At 43.0% G+C, this 20,472-nt stretch overlaps 1 protein-coding gene across 2 annotated transcripts in view; it reads right to left on the reverse strand.

Moving 5' to 3' along the window:
• The window catches only part of LOC111865339 (short neuropeptide F-like), a 77,874-nt gene extending 64,692 nt beyond the window's left edge, over window positions 1-13,182 (reverse strand). The window contains exon 1 of one of the 2 annotated variants that reach the window (XM_033751785.1): window positions 13,065-13,182. In XM_033751785.1, the coding sequence (XP_033607676.1) occupies window positions 13,065-13,179 (115 nt within the window). In that variant the 5' untranslated portion in view covers window positions 13,180-13,182. The remainder of the gene's footprint in view (window positions 1-13,064) is intronic. The other variant, XM_023853257.2, reaches the window with a different exon arrangement.
• Window positions 13,183-20,472: the final 7,290 nt, after the last annotated feature.

Below are 20,472 nucleotides of genomic sequence, written 5' to 3' on the forward strand. Positions count from 1 at the left end.
TTAAATCGATGCTCTTTCTTTCTTTCTTTCTTTTTCTTTCTTTTTTTTTTTTCTTTCTCTCTCTCTCTTTCTCTCTCTCTCTCTCTCTCTCTCCAACTTTGTGCGCTCCGTATGGTTCTCACAGTAAAAAGAGATTATTTCCCTAAACAGCTTTAACCGGTTCCGCTTTGTAACGGATACGAAATTTGTTTCCTGTGAGGTACTAACTGAGTCTTTATATGCCGTTTGGAAGAAATTCAGCGCTTAAGGCGTTGGCATTTGGACTGCTGTCAGTCATCCGTTGCTCTGCTATACAATTTTGAACATCAGACAAACGTGTGATGGTTGTGGAGACTTTGTTGTGGGAGTAGGGCCTACGGGGCAGAGGGTTTTGTTCCCAAGAACTGTGTACACTCTTTCATGTGCAGTACGTCACTTCGCCGGCCACAGCATACACACCTCTCCCTGCGTGCTTCCTTTGTGGGTCTCCGAACAAGTTGTCTGGCTTTCCCGCAAGGTAAATTGGTGTTTCCACCTCAGATTACACTGGACTGGAGATCAGCCCGGCATTTCGTTCAAAGATTAAATAAAAGGTGCGCGGTTTGCATGTTTCGTACACTTCGTAATTACAGTAGGCGTTCGCTTACGTAGGCAAACATCGGAAAGGTCTATAGACAGACGTCTGATTCGATTTTCGGGCTAATCTCTTCTGCAATCAGAAGTAAATGTTGATACACGTCACGCATGTATGGCGATAGGATGTTGCCCTCTGATTGGCTGATTGCTACATCCACAAACACGAATCATCAGCCGGCTACTGACTGCTCAAGCAGTAACATCTCTGGCTTCCGTTCGGGACGTGCTCGGTTCAAATACCTGCCGACACACTTGACTATCCGGATATTTTTAATTTTCCTCAGTCTCTCCAGAGAGTATCTCACTCGATAACATATGCATACACTTCCACATTTCCGCACAGTAAACTCTCGCTAATCCGGTGTCGGTTAATACGGATGACGGATAATCCTGTTCACATTTGAGTACATACTTTAAATAATAGATTTTAGGAGCAAGAGGGATTAGAGCAAGAGGACTTTCAGATTGTGTTGAAGGCAGCTGGAGAGACTGAAACAACGCAAAAAATATCCAAGATTGGCTTCAGCTTGATGAAGGAGACCCTGGAGCTCAGCTTCCAACAAGGGAAGACATTGCTGCAATGTTATTTTTATGTATTTTTATCAGCATTGCTTATATTATTAACTTTTCTATTTTTTTTTGCTTTCTAAGATTTCTTTTTTGTCTTTTAGGGTTATCTTTTGCTTCATTAATCTGCATGAGCCCCCCTAATTAATCCGGATTAGTGAGGGCTTACTGTAATTGTATAAACAAGCGCTCACGGAAGACGCAGAGGTAGGGTGAAATGTAGCAATAAAGTAGCAGAGTTGATCGTTTTTATTGTTCTTTTAAATTGGATTTTAACTATTTTAAGGTAAAGGAGAGTATAGAAGGAAGAGGAAGAATGATGATAGAAATGACAAATAAAGGAAAAGATGGAAGGAAGAGAGAGACAGATAATTATAGGACAGACAAATAAATGTGTTGGGAAAGGAGTACGGGAGAAAGGAGGGAAAGTATGAAAGTTTCTTATAGACTTCACTTTGAATTTTCAACAGGCGTCTTGCTAGTCATTTACACGTATAAAGGGAGAAAATTCGAAAACCAAGTTTTCATGCCAGACTTTTTTGTAAAAAACATCAGCCTTATTGCGTAATAACGTTACTTTGACATTTGTAAGCATTGATCTTATGCAATAAAATTTGAAACTTCAGTTTCCAGTTGACATAAAATTCACTCTTTATCCATTATGAAAACGAACCGGTTTATAATGTTCTTCATGCGTTACCTAATGAAGTTTTCAGCTGCCCAGATTATATGAGTGAATAGGATGGACCACGAATGACAAATTGGAAGGGATGCGGAAAGAAGCCAATCAGTTCGCCTTGGCGCCAAGCCTTTTGAGGATCACGACAACAAATTTCTTCTAAATAATATGTAAGAACTCAGTTCGTACCTCACATGAAACACATTACGTCTCCGCTACAAAGCCCAACCGGTTAATGCAGTTTAGGGAAACAGTCGCTGTTTATTGTGAGGACCATACAGAACACAAAAATACACTGTGTGGGCAGAATGCAGAGTTCAGTCCGTACCTCACAGGAAACACATTACGTCTCCGCTACAAAGCCCAACCGGTTAATGCTGTTTAGGGAAACAGTCGCTGTTTATTGTGAGAACCATACGGAACACACAAACACACTGTGTAGGCAGAATCTGGAGTTCAATCTGTACCCCACAGGAAATACATTACGTCTCCGCTACAAAGCCCAACCGGTTAATGCTGTTTAGGGAAACAGTCGCTGTTTACTGTGAGAACCATACGGAACACACAAACACACTGTGTGGGCAGAATGTGGAGTTCAGTCGTTACCCCACAGGAAACACATTACATCACCGCTACAAAGCCCAACCGGTTAATGCTGTTTAGGGACACAATCGCTGTTTATTGTGAAAACCATACGGAACACACAAATAAACTCTGTAGTCAGAATGTGGATGTCTAAGCGAGCGGTACTCGCAGCGACCACTGGATATTAAGGGGTCGCGCACAACTTCAGCTGCATATGACTGCGGAATAATATTTGTTCACTTCTGCTGATACGTTACATAACATTGCTTCTCGTTCTGACCGACGAGTAAGTGAGAGTTCTCTACTTGCTTTTGTTTTCCTCTGATCATAATCTTCATTTTAATAACCAATTGTTGCAGTATTGCTTGTTTGCATTCACTTTGGCTTTAAACGTGTTATTAGAGTGCTTTCAGAGAGGTCCGTGTTCAGAAATGAAAACAAGCAACCGCTGATATTTCAACCATATAATTTCATATGTTTTCTTCTTTCACATAATAAAATGCTTGAAGGACTTTTGCAACCAAACGGCCGGTCTTGCCAACATTGAATTCCATCCCTAACTCCACCAATATACGCATACATTGTTATCATTTGTCGTTATGTAAGCATATCCTTGCGTGTGAATTTCATGGAGTTTCCTAATTTGTGGGCTGGTTACGACATAACGGAGACAAAATCAAGGGAATATAGCATGCATGGGAGAGATGAGATATATTAGTGGGAAAACATGAACGGAGGACACCAGTTTTGAGACCTAAATGTAGAAGGAAGAGCAGGTAATATTAAAATGGTTCTTAAGGAAATAGGTTTGGAGGCTGTGAACCGGATTTATGTGCCTTGGGATGGGGATTACTGATGGACTTTTGTGTAAATGGGAATGCACATTCGGATTTTATAAAAGGCGTAGAAATTCTTTACTGTTGACTTCAATAGAAAGACTTTTCTCTGTGGAGTTGGGCCTTTGCTTAGTTAGGTGGTCAGGTGGGTAGTAGTTTGTTGCTTGGTTAGTTAGTTAGTTTTTGTCAGAAAAAACTGCAAAACTATTGTAATGATTTATCGCAGAAGTATCTGAAAAATACATTATTTTGTTTTAATATCGGTCTGTTAGGAACCGGAATAAATCAGTCGGTATAGCGACGGGATATGGGCTGGACGGCCGGGGTTCGATTCCCGGCAAGGGAGAATTTTCTCTTTTTCATAACGTCCAGACCAGCTCTGGAGTCCACCCAGCGTCGTACGTAATGGACACTGGGTGCTGTTTCGTTTGGAGTAAAACTGCCGGGACGTGAATCTGACAACTCACCTCCATATAGGGTCGAAATCAAGAATTGTGTATTTATATTTCCACTCCCCAATGGCATGACCCTTAATTAATTAAGAACGGGATCAACTTTACCTCTTGTCATTTATATGCTTATCTTTTTATATATGACGGGACTGTAATGCCCACAGATTTTTTCCTCTATTGCTAGTGGAAGTGTACATGCCAACATCAGAGTATGAAGATGATGAAGTGGAAAAAGTGTATGACACAATTGAAGAAATTCTTCAGGAAGATGGAAGAGGAGACACAAACAGCATCATATTGGGAGACTGGAACAGCATTGTTGGAGATGAACCATATCAGAATATTGTTGGATCACATGGACTAGGAAGACGGAATCACAGAGGTCAAATGCTTATTGACTTTTGTGAACGAAATGGATTGATTGTTACCAACACTTGGTTCAAGAAGCCAAAGAGAAGAATTTACACATGGAAGGCACCTGGGGATTGGAAGAGGCATCAGCTGGACTACATCCTTGTGAAACATCGATTCAGAAACAGTGTGAAGGATGTGAAGACGCTTCCTGGGGCAGACATTGACTCTGACCACAACTTGCTGGTTGCCAAGTTCCGAACCAGGTTGAAGAAAATTATAGGATTTCGAAAGCGCAGACCCAGATGGGATTTGGAGAAGTTATATGCTCAAAGACAAAGCGTGCAAGAGACTCTAGAAGAGAAACTCGGTGCAATTGAAGGTGAAAGCGGAAATGCTGAAGCGCAGTGGAACGATATAAAAGAATGCATGTTAGATACTATCAGTGATTTGGTAGGTAAAGTTGAGAAGATAGCAAGAAAACCATGGGTTACACAGGAGATGATGAGTAAAATGGAGGAGCGAAGGAAATGGAAGAATGTCAACAATGAAGAAGGCAGGAGGAAATACAGGAGACTGAGGAATGAATTGAAAAGAGCCACGGACAGGGCCAAAAAGGAATATCTTGAGAAGATATGTAATGAGATTATGGAATTTCAAAGAACAGGCCGTTATGATTTGATGTACATGAAGACAAAAGAACTAGGATGGAAAGAGAATCATGGGATTCAAAATGTTGGCATCGAAGACTCCCAGGGGAATAGAATAGTAGATCAGAGGCAAGTGCTGAAAATTTGGGAAAATTATATTTCAGAACTATATGATCGACCTAATCGGCCAGAAACCTTAGAAGTTGAACCGGAAGAAGAAGTAGATACAGACGAGAAAGGACCATATATTTTACAAAGTGAGGTGGAAAAAGCTATCAAGGAAATGAGGAAGGGAAAGGCTACAGGAGATGATGATGTACCTGGAGATGTGCTCAAGTTACTGGGAGAAGGTGGTTTGAAAACACTGACAAAACTAATGAACACCATATATGAAAGTGGAGAGTGGCCCAAGGACTTTACAGAAGTTACAATGATTGCCTTAAAGAAAAAGACAAAAGCTACAAAATGCAGCGACCATCGCACAATAAGTCTTATTGCACATACAGCAAAGATAATAGCAAAGATACTTAAAAGAAGAATTGAAAGGAAAATAGAGGATGTACTTGGAGAAGATCAGTTTGGATTTAGAAGAGGAAAAGGAACCAGGGATGCAATTGGGATGATGAGAATTATAGCGGAACGAACTTTGGAGATAGATGAAGAACTGTGTGTTTGCTTCATAGACTGGCAGAAGGCATTTGACCGGGTAAACTGGACCAAATTAATGCAGATCCTGAAAGAAACAGGTATCGATTGGCATGAAAGAAGATTGATTAGCAAATTGTACATGGATCAGAAAGTTAGAGTACGACTGGACAGGGGGGAGACAGGAAGTGTGCAGATTGGAAGAGGAGTTCGACAAGGATGCTGTTTATCACCAATTCTGTTCAACTTGTACAGCGAATGCCTTACCAAGGAAGCTCTGGATGGGCTCGGTGACTTCAAAGTAGGAGGGCAAATTATTCAAACTGTGAAATATGCAGATGACCTTGTGTTAATGGCTAAGGAAGAAACTGTGCTACAGGGCATGATTGATAGACTAATTGAAATTGGAAGGTGCTATGGCATGGAAATGAATGTGGAGAAAACAAAAGTAATGAAAATTTCGAGACAACCAACCCCAGTCACAATAAAGATAGACCAAAAACAAGTGGAGAATGTGAAATGTTTTAAATATTTGGGTAGCTTGTTAACAGATGATGGAAGGTGTACTTGTGAAATTAAATCCAGGATTGCCATGGCAAAAGCTGCATTTAGCAAGAAGAAGAATCTTTTTACCAGCAAATTGGACTTAAATTTGAGGAAGAAACTAGTGAAATGCTACATTTGGAGCATAGCTCTGTATGGGGCTGAAACATGGACACTTAGGGCAGTAGATCAGAAACATCTGGAAAGTTTCGAAATGTGGTGTTGGAGAAGAATGGAGAAGATCAGTTGGACCGATTATGTGAGAAATGAAGAAGTGTTAATTAGAGTCAGTGAGCAGAGGAATATCCTACATGAAATAAGAAAACGGAAGGCTAATTGGATTGGTCATGTTTTACGCAGAAACTGCCTTCTAAAAGAAGCTATCGAAGGAAAGATAGATGGGCGGATAGAAGTGACAAGAAGACGAGGAAGAAGACGTAAGAAGATGCTGGATGACCTTGGGGACAGAAGAGGATACTGTCATTTGAAGGAGAAAGCTCTAGATCGCATTAAGTGGAGGAATTGTTTTGAAAGAGGCTGTGGACCTGTCGTCTTGACAGATTACTGATGATGATGATGATTGCTAGTGGAGTGGGACTAAGTCCCTTGTACTGCGGCCTCTTCTTGCCTTTTGCACCAGCCCCAGATGATAGGTGAGGATGATTGTGGAGCAATTGGTGGAATGAAGACTGGCAGGGGAAACCGAAGTACTCGGAGAAAACCTGCCCCAGCGCCACTTTGTCCACCACAAATCCCACTTGACCAGACCCGGGATCGAACCCGGGCCGCCGCGGTGGGAAGCCAGCGACTAACCGCTTGAGTTATGGCGCGGCCTCGCTGTCATGGGTTACTTTACTTGAGATGAACGGTAAACTGCATTCGAGCAGGAGAAGTTATGGGTGCACTCGGCAACAAGGAGAACGAATTTCAGGTAACGTTGTCCCTGTGCTTAACTAATTGAACACTACACCATAAAGACATAAAGGCGGTGGGGATGGATGTATAGATCCACGTATTCTTGACCTGGGCAGCAGTTGGAGGTAATTGGTCAGCATCACGCCCCGGCCGCTTTACTCCCAGGAAAAGAGACTCCGATACCCACTGGATAGGAGGCTGGGTAGGTCACAGAACCAGTGTAGACGCTGCGAGGAGGAGAAAAATCTTGCCCCTATCGGAACTCGAACTCCAACCTCTCGGCCGTCCAGTCCGTAACCAGTCGCTATACCGACCGTGCTATCCCGGCCCCAAATGAATTTCAGTGGGAAGGGATAAGAAAGGAACTGAGCCGCAATATTTACTTAAAAGTCCCCCAGTCTCTTACGAGTAATAAATTGGCAAGGACTGCATTTCACGTGGTCCTCATATGAGACTTGCAGTTTCAGGGAGGTGATGATTTATGTTGTGGCCTTGTGGGTTATGGCGCGTTGTAGTCTGGTAGATATATCTCCATATTCTGGAGGACGGTACTGCATCCATCTTTAGTGTAGAAGATTTTTCTTTTGTGTCACAACTCAGACGACTGCAATACTGGGAAGTGTTAGTGACCAGACAAGGGGTTGAATTGGTAATTTGATTTATTGAGCACTTACAACTTGGAACTACAAGTAACTATACTAAATCCTCGATTTAGCGGACCCCGATAAAAATGGTGTTGGATTTAAAGGACTAAATTCTTTGGTACTTCCTCGTTTTTCTCCGGTTTACACATCGGTACTTTCCCGTCATTCTCCGGCTGATACGTCAGTAATTCCCCGTCATTCTCCTGTTGATGCATCCGTACTTCCCCGTCATTCTCCGGTTGATACGTCGCTATTTCCCCGTCTTTCTCTGGTTGATAAGTCGGTATTTCCCCGTTATTCTCTGGTTGATACGTCGGTACTTCCCCGTCTTTCTCCGGTTGGTAAGGTTATTATCAGGCGTTTTGACCGGAGGGACAAAGGAAACAATGGAGAACTTTAGTCACGATAAGCAGTTGTTCCAGAGAGATTCGAACCTGGCAACTCCCTCATACAAGTGAGGGTCTGTGCCTCTAGAGCCCTTTTTCATCTACAAAAATCAGTGGTCACGACTCCTGTCACACGTTAGGGCGACTGTTTCCATTTTGTGTGTACAGCTCCAACCACGTCAGCTCTCTTCCCTTCTTACCGCATGTTCTCTGAACTGCACCAGTTTCCTATTCTCTGCACAGACATGATCCGCCGGTCACAGTGGCCGAGCGGTATAAGGCACTCATATCTGTGTGTGTTTATTCTGTGTCTGTGTTGTCCTGTGTGTCGGGCTGATCCCCTGTCCAAGGAGTTCTACCGACTTTCTAGGACGAAGAAACTGAAGTGAAACGAAGTGTTTCACGGATACCTCTGCTCCAATGTGGAAGCAACAGGAAATAGACAGATACCCATTCCCCGAAGTTCGTCTCTCAGTCTCTCTCGTCATGTCTCTCTGAAACAGCGCATCGCAGGAAAAATCGGCAGATAACCCCAGGAAAATGTTAATTTTGCTGTTACGTGTATGGATTTGAGTCCAAGACAACATATTTTCCTATTACTTCCTCCGCAAGAAATGCATTGAAGTTTTGTCAATAATGTGATCACGACAACAATGTGACGTTAAAACAACTGGATCATGGCAACAATTGAGGTAGTAAATATACGCTATTTTTCTAGAGTTAGGAGTGACGCGTGACAAAAATAGCGCGGATGTTCCTGCGCGGGAACGCAAATATTCTGTTCATATTGGGAACCGGGATTTCTCGCTCTGTAGAGTGACCAAGCTATGGGCGGCACGAACAAGGAACCAGGTTTCGATTCCCGGCAGAATCATACCATTCTTCTCTACTCCACACCCGGGGGGTTTCCTCCGGGGATAAAGCGGTTAGAAAATGAAGCTCACCACTCACCTCCAATTCTCCATACGTCTTCATGACATAGGATTAATTAAAGCATGGCTGTAACTTCACGATTAACTTACTAACACGACACGTATATATAATAGGCTAACGTTTGTTCTTCATTCGCTACTCTGTTCGTGTTAGCGAGTAGTTGCGAACAGGAGCAGAAGATGCCAAGAGTGACCGGTATTTCGCAGTGCGCGCTTTACTATTTAGTGAGTATTGCTGTTCTGTCGAGTGCAGAAGTAGCTACATTTCCTGAAGTTTTCAACTTGGGGAGACTGGGCACTTCGTCTAAGTGGACTTCGTAATTTCCCACTCCCACTGAATTTTCAGAAGTGTTTGATATAAAATGTATCGTATCTGAAGTAATTAAAATGTCAAAAATATAAGGTAATTATATATTATCGTCGGGCTTTCCGTTTATAGGGCACGAAAATTTAAAATCACTGTGTATATTGAATAAAAGGTAAAAAGTAAAGTTATCCTTGTAATATGCCTTGGAAGTACATATGGCTGTGAGATGTCGAGGCTCCTACATTTTCTAGACAGTCGGCTCACAGACGGCGGTGAGGTTAAGTAAAACTATCCCTGAGACAGGCCATGGAGGCTCATAGGGTTGTGAGACGTCGAGGCTCCCACATTTTCTCTAGACAGTCGGCTCACAGATGGCGGTTGAGTTAAGTGCCGCTGGCCCTGTAAGAGGCCGTGGTGGCCAATAGGATTGTGAGACATCGAGGCTCCCACATTTTCTAGACAGTCGGCTCACAGTTGGCGGTGAGGTTAAATAAAGCTTACCCTGTAATAGGCCGTGGAGGCTCATAGGAGTGTGAGACGTCGAGGCTCCCAAATTTTTTAGACAATCGGCTCACAGATGGCGCTTGGTTTAAGTACAACCATCTCTGTAACAGGCCGTGGTGGCCCATAGGGTTGTGAGACGTCGAGGCTCCCACATTTTCTAGGTAATCGGCTCACAGACGGCGGTGAGGTTGTCAGCCTTACGCACCGGTCGCCCTTTACCCCCAGGCAGATTCCTGTACTCATTTCTGTTAGAGGACGAGTCGACCCCAGGGACTACAATATGGCTGGAAGGATTAGGTAAATTGTAAAATCCAGTGACCTCATCGGGAATCGAACCCGCGACCTTCCGGCTTGTAGTGTAGCGCCTCAACAAACTTCGCTACCGCGTGCCCTGTATATTGAATATATAATCTTATTTCAATTAAATAATTCCAATCAGAAAATTTGTTTTTGAGAACCAAATAATTTATCATGTAGTTAAGAAATGCCAACAGTTGTATGGAAATCGTATTTATACCAACATCATGACGTTTCGGTAACTATCTGTTCCCTTCATCAGGTAAAATAGGCGGCCCTTATCTGATGAATGCTTTAGAAAAGCAAGTCACAATCACTTAACAGTGAGATGTCTCTTTCTCAGTATAAACCCTAATATTCTGCATGGAAAATAGTCTTGGAGACTCTGATAGTCGTGTAACTACTCAAGAATTTCCACGGGATTTGCTGCCTTTCTCACAAGAAACACAGTCCCTGTCCCGAGTACCGAATGAAGTCCATTTCGATCGGAGGTTTCTTAATTTTTTTTTTTGTAGCTGCACAAATGTTGCCGTGACCCCGTGACCATCAAGTTCCTAAGGAGAAGGCGATGATTAAACTGTATGAAATAGTTCTGTAGGAAGACGAGAGAAGTTGAAACGTGAAGAAGACAGGATTTCATATCTCTGGGATCTCTTTATTCTATCGAGTTCAGCCGTAATCGGGAGGCAACTTCTCCGACTATTTAGTATTGCATGTAGCCTAAACATATGTCCTCAGGCGGATTACAGTGCACAGTCTCTTTTCAGTAAGAAACCAAGGAGCGTGGATGCAGTGTTGTGAGCAGAGAGCGATCGTGCCAGTCTGTTGTTCTTTGTATTGGAGTCGCGTGTTAATGTCGCAATTCAGGACAGCGTTTCTCAAACTGTGGTAACCGTACCCTCAGGGAACGCGATCAGCTTGTCAGGGCTGAAAGAAGACCTCATTTTCAGCACTTCCATCGCACACTGTTGTCTGTTGTTTTTATGGACATTTCTAAAATCCTCACAATGTGCGTTTACATCTGACAGATACAAATAGAATCATTCTTATTGTATATCATAAGGCTATTAGAGAATTAAGTTCCGAGCCGGGATATCTCAGTCGGTATAGCGACTAGTTACGGGCTGGAAGACCAAGAGATCGGAGTTCGATTCCCGGTATGGGCAAGATTTTTATCCTATGAACGTCCAGACCGTCTCTAGGGATAACCAGATTCATATGAAATGTGTACAGGGGAATATATCCCGGGGGTAAAGCGACGGGGGCGTGAAGCTGACCTGCAACTAATGCTGAGATAAAGAATATGTGGATCTATACATCCACTCCCCCATACGTCCTCATGGCATAGTGTTTAATTAGTTACGCTCAGGGACAACTTTACTCAGATATTTTAGATCTTAGTAACTTTACTTTTATTTTACAAGTTTTCTTCTAGGGTGTCTACGTTTATGCTAGTGTTTTAGGGGTAGTAACCTCAAAGATGTTGTGGGCCGTTAATTTTGAAATTTTTCTTCAGCGATATCGTCTCCAGGAACCGCCACCTGTCGAGTCTCGTTCTGGGGTCCACCCAACCTCCTATCCAAGGGTACCAGGGACTCGTTCCCCGGGGGTGAAGCGGCAGGGTCTTGAAGCTGACCACTCACCTCCAGCTAGTTCCGAGATCAAGAATATGTGGATTTGTACATCCACTTCGCCATACGCCTTCATGGAGTAGTGCTTAATTAGTTAAGCACAGGGAAAACTTCAACTTTATGCTTAGACAGTTCCCAGTAATTATACACGTGTTCGAGAGTCAAGTTCTACATTGAACTAGGAGATATTCACTAATCGCGCCATGTTGTTTAACTTCTCTTATAAATATCTTTAGAGTCTTAAAAATACATACACCTTCATGACTTGAGTATTCAAGATGACAACCTTGCACATTCACGCACAGGAAGAATAAAGAAATATACATGCAAATTATAAAATTTGTCTTTGCGATTTGCACCACTCTGTATATTTGCGCTGTAAATATTAGTCTCTGACAGTGGAAAGAACGCCTGCTTTATCGTCAGAACGTCACTGATCTTTTTTTCTTGGCCCTAATACCGGATATTCTGACAGGTTTTGGTGCTTTTCCTCAGTAGCTCTTAACAAAATCTGACAGTATCTGAAATTAGGCGACAGTGGCCTCCTTTCACATTATTCCTAACTCATCCTGACAATTTACGCCGTACAGTCTGAAGTATTGACGGCGTCGTTAAGTAAATTAACTTCATGGAGCTGAGCCCTTCTTGAGAAGCCTCCAGTTGTGTAGCTACTCAAGAACTTGCCAGCATTTTATGGAACCCGAAGGTTTATTGCCATGTTCACAAGGTCCTTCCACTGGTCCCTATTTTCAGCCAGATCAGTCCAGTCTATTCCACGACATCCAATCTCTTTAAGATCCATTTTAATATTATCTATCCACCTATGTCTTGGTCTTACTAATGATCTCTTTCCTTCTGGCTTTCCCACCAATATTCTACACACACATTCTTCTTCGTCCCCATTCGTGCTATATGCCATTCTCATCTCATCGACTTGGTCATTCTAATTATACTTGGAGCAGAGTACAAGTTATGAAGCTGCTCATTATGCATTTTTCTCCAACTTCCCGTTACTTCATCTCTCTTCGTTCCAAATAAAATAAATAAATGCTGTTCCTGGAGCGTTGTGCCCTAACTCCCCGTTTCACAACCTAAACTATCGAAATGCCATATTCTTAACAATTTTCGTCCGATAGAGCCTCAGACATCTGATAAGTTTTAGCACAAAATGTCACAATGTAAACAAAAACAAAAGAATGTATATCGTTAAAATTAGAATAAAGATGTTGGATTTGAGGGACTGCCAAGAATAGGATGTAAGGACATGTAGCACGGTAGGATCTTACCGATGTTTCGGGGGAAATTATTGCATCCATCTTCGGGGCCGAAGAATTAATCAAATAATCAGCAATAAAGAAACAGAGCTCAGTTTTCTGATGTTTGCTCCTCGTCGCGTTTCGCAAGATAAAGTTCTTAATAATATTGCTCTTTTCAATTGTTGTGTAAAGAACGTAAATAAAATAAATGTTACATGAAATATATTTCACTGCTGACAAGACAGGAGTCAGTACGTGTTGATGCTTACCTTTAATGGGAGCTCTCACGAGTCTGGTCTTGTGCTGTGATGCTGTTGCTTCGTCTTGTCTGACAGCCACGCGTGTTCTGATATCCGCCACACTGAAATATCTTTTTATATACATATATATTCGGCAAACCCCGTCCTCTTGAGTAGACAGAAGTGGGGGAGGCGTAACTGCTCCTGTTACAACGCGACGCGCGCATGCGTAAGTGTCCCCACTACCGTCACATCGCTGCAAATCAAAATCGCTTAACCACTTGTTACTCAAAATTGTCCTGATGAACTCCCACGCGGTAATTTGACACCCACATTACGAAATTTTGTATTTCTGCTGTGCGTAACAGGACACGACAGTGTTTCGTTACCCCACATAAGATTCTAATTATGACAACCAAAAAATCCCTGGAATTTCTTCGCCAGATGAGCAACTGTTAGCTTCGCATGAAACATGTGGTGTTAGCTGACCGAATAATAAATTAAGTAAAAGTTTTAATTGGTTTGAGGCCCTTATAGCGGTGACTTGAAAAGCGCAATTGTCTGGTAAGTGACGCCGTGTAGTCCTGTAACATTTTACCTAATCGAAGGAACGTTTTACATCTATATTCAGAGTCGAGGGGGAATCCAAGAACCAGTCGAAACATTGGTTAACTTCTACCCAACTACACGGTATTACATCCCACAACGCAATGCTTTCATAGTAGCCACTATGAGAACCGTGCAGAGCCGTTTGTGGGCAACGGTCGCAAAGAAACAGGGATGCTATTGGAAACGCGGTTTTCTGCGGTGGTCCGTGCCGAAGGGTTATAAGAAGGACAAAAGGAGCAAGGATACACATTGTATATGTTGTATATACATACATTTAATAACGTTTAAAATGTAATTTATAACACACTGACAATAGACTTATTACTGTTGACTGTGAATCTGGAAAACGACAGGCCCGTCCTCTCGTCAGAGAGAGCGCCCTACATCAACAAGCCTGCAAATATGTGGCAGTAATAAAAATGTGGCCCTAAGCCCCAGATGAGTGCTCTATTCCAAGACAGACTCCGACTGACCGTCGGTCGTAATATAACTTTGACTTTGAAGAATAGTTCAATTGGAAGGGAGCCGCCGTTCAGAAATGACTTAGGCACGAAAACACAGGAATAACCATTGTTAGAAGACGTTACAAGGAAACGTCTAATGAAGACACTGAAGGCTGTGAAAGACTTAGCGTTTGCCGGAGTACACTGTAGATGGCGCTATAATTAAGTGTAATTACGAGTTGTATGGTAAAGTGGCCAATAAATCCAATATCCAATCCAAATCCCATCGAGAATCACAATCAAACATATGACAGTATCATAATCGCCATGAAGTATCATTATGAACGTTGTATGGCTAATTCATTAGGATCCATTTCCATGCATCAAAAGGTGACCTTCGTCCATATGGTCGTCCCGAGTGTCGTCATCCCCCCGCTCTGGGACTAAATGTTGCTGCGAAAGGTAGTTTCTCTCTTACAAAAGAATTTTCCAATTCTGTTGATGCACCTTTATCACTTGAACGGCATTCGTGGCTTTCTATGTTTCTGTGATGTCACGATCTCTTCGGTTGTCTTCTCTGGTGAATCATGCTAGTTGATTTAATGTATTGTCACGAGTATGGGTGACTATAGACGGGGTTTGGATTGGTCAATGGATTTACTGACCACTTATACACATAACTTGGAACCACAAGCAATTACAGCGCCACCTCTAATTTCTACAATTCATAAATCACAAAAGCATCCGCTAAGCTTTTTCCAGCCTTCTGTGTTTTCACCAGCTTTTCTCTGGCAACGGCATCTAACAATGGAGATTCTTCAGCTTCACCCTCTCAGGTCCTATATTCCCAGCATCTCATACAGAACTGTACTCATTGCTCCAACTCTCCTGGTTATAAATTCTTGGCATGCACCACATAAAAAACATGGTTTTTCTATTCTTGCTTTCGTGTTCTTGCCGCGGGAACGTGTTTACTGAGCTGTTGCGCAGAAACGGCGGCGGCGCGGCCTTAAGAAAACGCCGTTCTTCTTTTTTCGTGCGTGTATGTTGCGGACGTTACCTAAGGACGGCCCCTCTTTATAGAGTCACTGCTTAGTAATGGGTCTCACTCACTCATGGCGCTAAGCCCTGCTTGAGAAGCCGCCAATTGTGAAACTACTCAAGGACTTCCCAGAATTTTATGGAACCCGAATGTTCATTACCATGTTCACAAGAGCCCTCCACCGGTCCCTATCCTGGACCAGATCAATTCAATTCATACCATCCAATCCTATCTCTTTAAGATCCATTTTAATATTGTCCATCCACCTGCGCCTTGGTCTTTGCAGTGGTCTCTTTCTTTCTGACCACCAATATCCTACATGCATTCCTCTTCGTTCCATTCGTACTACATGCCCTGCCCATTTCATCCCCTTGACTTGATCACTCTAATTATATTTGGAGAAGAGTACAAGTTATGAAGCTCCTCATTGTGCAGTTTTCTCCTACCTCCTGTTACTTCATCTCTCTTCGGCCCAAATATTCTCAACACCCTGTTCTCTATACACTAAAATATGCACTCAGGGAACCCAAAGGCTCATCACCGTGTTCACAAGAGCCTTTCACTGGTCCCTATCCTCAGCCAGATCGATCCAGTCATACCACCCCATTATGTAACTACGATCCGTTTTAATATTGTCCACCCATCTGCGTCTTGGTCTTCTTAGTGGTCTCTTTACTTCTTGTTTTCCCACCAATAACCTATTTGCATTCCTCTTCTCCCCATTGGTGCTACATGCCCTGCCCATTTCATCCTCCTTGACTTGATCATTCTACTTTTACTTAACGAAGCTCACAAGTTATGAAACGCCTCATTATGCAACTCTCCAACCAGTAACCAGTCTATGCGCCACAATACATGCCAACTTCTTTTTCACTAAAATATTTTCATTCTGCCCACACACCGTGATTATTTCTCTCTTAGAAGGATCGGTTGGTTGGCCTTTGTAATGGTGATGGCCAGTATTTCCTCATAGTCTGAATTACTTTATGGCTGGCGGTTTACTGCCAATCAGTTTGTTTGGCGCGAAGCCTTTTGAGACTCACGACAATTCATTTTATTAACTGAACACTTGCGGTTAAAGCCCTTATGTAACATCCTTTCTGACTAGAGGACGGGTCTGTTGTTTGCAATTGTTGCTGGTCCTCGCCATCGGAGTCATTCTTGGGCCCGACTCCCGCGGGACTCTGACCATATTTTACTTCCTCTGACTCGAGACTCCCCCAACCTGGAGGGCCAGGTCCCTGTATTTATATCCCTCAGGAACAGGGTGGCCCGATTATACCCCCCAGGCACTGGGTTCAATTTCGTTTGCCTGTTACGACTCGTAGGGATGCGATGGAGGTATTCGAACCCACCTCCAACCGGGAATCTTCATGTCTTTTCTGTGACGTACGAAAGTGAACTGATGTTGTGACATGGCAGCTAGAAGATAGGAATAGTGGAGGCAGAAGGGACGCTTCCGCGCCAACAAACACGTGACGCCACAACAGAGGACTGCTGGGAGCGATGTTTACTATTGGGTTCTCCCGAGTCTATATAAGGAGAACGTCGGTAGATGTGAGTGTCCCCGCGTGGGATCCAGTTCGAATACCTCCACCGTAGCCCTGCGAGTCGTAGTAAGCGACGAAAAGGAAACCCAGTGCCTGGGGGTATAACCGGGCCACCCTCTTCCTGGGGGATATAAATACGGGAACCTGACTCACCAGGTGGGGGAGTCTTGAATCTGATAGTGTAAAATATGGTCATGAGTCCTGTGGGATTTGGAAACCAAAGTCACTGCGCTGACGAGGATGTGCAGCAATTAAAAACGACAAACCCGCAACTGCCTGACAGTAATAAAAATCGGGTTTTGAGACCCAGATGGGGGCTTGACACCGAGACAGACTGGACGACTGACCGTCGGTCTTAAAGTGACTTTGACTTTGGTAGGCGCGAAATTGTCGCCAGCCGGTAACGACGTGAACATAAGGACATTGTTGGGGTCCATTATTAGAAAATGACTAGTGAAAATAAACTAAGAAGACTTTGTGATTGTTGTGAGAGGACGATTGCGTGAATAAGTGAAAGAGTTACAATCATTTCCAGCCACAAGAGTCCAATTAAACCAATTACCCCCCAGTCTAGGCACTATTACTTGACACCATATATATTATTTAGATGCAATTTAACCATTTCCGTAAAGGTTGCCATAGTTCTACTCTGCCTACAGACAAATAATGAGATGGGTCCCAAGTTCCCAATTGCTACTGCGTGGGTCTCATACGGCCCTTCCGACTCGAATTCGTCAAAGTGAAACACCTCTACTTTAAAGATTACCATGATCATTTTACAGACGGTAGGACTCGTTGGAAAAGTGATCAGCTCGTCGCATGGCCTCTACCTAAACACAGGACAACACAAACATAGAACAAACACACATACCAAATATCCATGCCTTGTGTAGGATTCAAACCACGATCCCGGCTTCCGAGGGAGCGAAGACAGCGCGTGCCTTAGACCGCTCGGCTAACGTGACAGGCGCTTACGAGTTTACCTTTCAAATTTCGGAACGCATCTTTTAATTAAACAAAAATTAAGGCTTTATGGACAATCGGTTTAGAGAGAATGAGTTTCCATTTGATCTTCAAGTTCTGTTCCCCGTATCCCCTCTACTCTGGTTCTGCAACTATTAGTTGGAGCAGGAAGCGTGCAGATGGTGCTAAGTACAGAAGTTTCTGTTACTTACGTCTGCAGAACTTTTGGGGGAAAAACTAATTTCATGTCGAAAAACAATATTCATTAGAAGAAGAGATTATTTCTTTTTTACTTCCATATTTTTAATAATGACATTTAAATTACAGTAGATTATCAATTTAAAACTCACTGGTTAGAATATGTATAAACATTTCAGGTACCAGAGCTGTGCATTCTACCCACAGAATATATTTCTGTGTTCCGTATGATTTCCACATTAAACAGCGACTGTTTCCCTAAACCGCAATTTGACACCGTGTAGTCTGGTAGATGTTTATTGAATATATTGGAGCTACGCGGTGCTTCCATCTTGAACTACCGCGAAAAGGGGAGGCAATATTGTTTTTGGTTTTTGGATGATTGGATTTATTTACCACTCCCAGACCTTAACTACAAACAACTGTAACACTATGTAAGGTTTGAGGTTGTCACGGCGGTGACTATAAAGAGACCAGTCTTCTGGGATGTGGTGCCGAGTAGGTATTGTGTTAACCGACGTTTCGGAGGAACGTATCGCCTCCATCTTCAGAGTAGAAGAATAAAGAAGAAAATACGCAAGCGCAGTAGTCTATTTGCACCTGATCACTCTGGTTCCTCGCGTATATTCTTCTTTTTCTTCTACCCTGAAGATGGAGGCGATACGTTCCTCCGAAACGTCGGTTAACACAATATCTACACGGCGCCACATCCCAGAAGACTGCTTTCTTTAACTATAACACTGTCGCTGATTTCCACACTTCACAAATCACTACAGCACACGCTGTCTTTTCCAACCTGCAGTGTCTTCATTAGATGTTTCCTGGTAATGGCTTCTAACGATGATTATACCTCTGCTTCCATGTTCAAGACCCGTATAGAACTCACCCTAAAATGACTGATCTCTAAATCTCGTCTAGCTTATAACCTCTCGGCACGGACCATGTAGAAAACATATCTTCTTTTTTTTTTTAGTCAAGCTGTTACATTATTAAAAATCAACTGCCTAGCAACGGGAACGTGTTCACTGAGCCGTTCTCCAGAAACGGCTGTAGTGTACTTGCCTATCTCGCGGTCGTCGCATAATGACGGGTTTACAAGCTTCAGTATTTTCTTTTGAAACAACTGTAAAAATCTACCAGAATAAACGGCGTCACATGGCTTAGGTTTCCTTCCTACATAGCCTTTCATTTGAAGAAAATAACCATTCTGAAAACCGTAATGACATCTTGAAAATTCGGATGATGGACGAAGACAAAAAATATTGTCACGTGTTTATAGCTCCGTGACTAACAATAACGGCGTTTCGAATGAATGATTGAATTTATTAACGCCTTCGTTTACAATCTAAAGCTAATCTACCCACTTCACGCCCCAGCCCCGTATTCCTTCTCCGTTGTACTCCTACAAATATCAGCCTCGGAAAAAGTCAAAGTCAAAGTCAAAGTCACATTGCGACTGCGATTCAGTCAGTCATTAAGTCTTTATGTCGACCCTCATCTGCGGCTCATGCCCAGATATTTGTTACTATTTCACATTTACGGTCTTGTTTTTATTGAGCGCCCTCTCTAACGAGAGGACGGGTATGTCTTTGTATGTTGATGGCCCTTGCCAGCACAATCTTTCTTGGGTCCGAGTCCTTTGAGACTCGCGACCATATTTTACTGTCTTAGATTTGAGACTTCCCTTTCCGTCGCCTCCTACTACTCGCAGGGTCGCGGTGGAGATATTCGTCCCACCTCCACAGGGTACTTTCTCATACATTGGGGGGGGGGGGNGGGGGGGAGAAACTATATCTCCGATTTTGAAGGTTCCCAGGCAGTACCCGCTTGTCCTTCTGGTAAAGATAGAGCATATGATCGGATTTTTTGTTTGTTTGTGTTTGCTAACGTTGGGAGGGCTATATTAAGGCGAAATTTTGATGTTAACAATGGGAGGGCTGCATGTGAGGCATGCAGTGCAACGTGGAGGTACTTTCTCATAATTACAGTTAGTCCTTATATAGACTCAGCATGGACCGCAGGGAAAACGTTTTTTCCATTATAGCGTGATCTTTCATTGCCGGAGAAACATGTCAACAGAGCTGCTCCCTAGCAACGGCTGTTCACATAGCTGTTACTTGGAAATACGTCTACATTAAGATCAGCAATGTTGCATTCCTTCCGGGAAGAGCAGAGCGGGTCATGTAGGGAGATACGAGCCGCCGCTGACGAAATGTTTGCGAGCCGTCTGGGTGTCAGCAGTTGTGCTTCAGAAGCCGAAACTGAACAGCGCAGTACCGTCCGGGTGCGTGACATCCATCAGTCATCAATATCCCGCAACCTCTGTCGCTGATTTATTGCCTCTACCAGCTAGCGGAACGGCACCAAAGATTATGTTACTGAGAAACTGAGAAGTAAACGTCTGAAGAGAGAGAACGCGAGATGCAGTGATACAGAGAATATAACGCAAATACTTCGGAAGAGACATTATTAAATACGAAAATGAGGCGGATAAGCACATTACAAGAATGAACGAAGGAAGAAATCGGGAATTAAAGCGTTTAACATGAAACTAAAAGGGGAGCGAGCAAATGGAAAGCAAGAGGTTAAATGTGGATGTTAAGAGGTAACTATCCCTGTACCAGGCCGTGGAG

The sequence above is a fragment of the Cryptotermes secundus genome, unplaced genomic scaffold (genome assembly GCF_002891405.2).
Source record: "Cryptotermes secundus unplaced genomic scaffold, Csec_1.0 scaffold17, whole genome shotgun sequence".
NCBI classification, from domain to species: Eukaryota; Metazoa; Arthropoda; class Insecta; order Blattodea; family Kalotermitidae; genus Cryptotermes; species Cryptotermes secundus.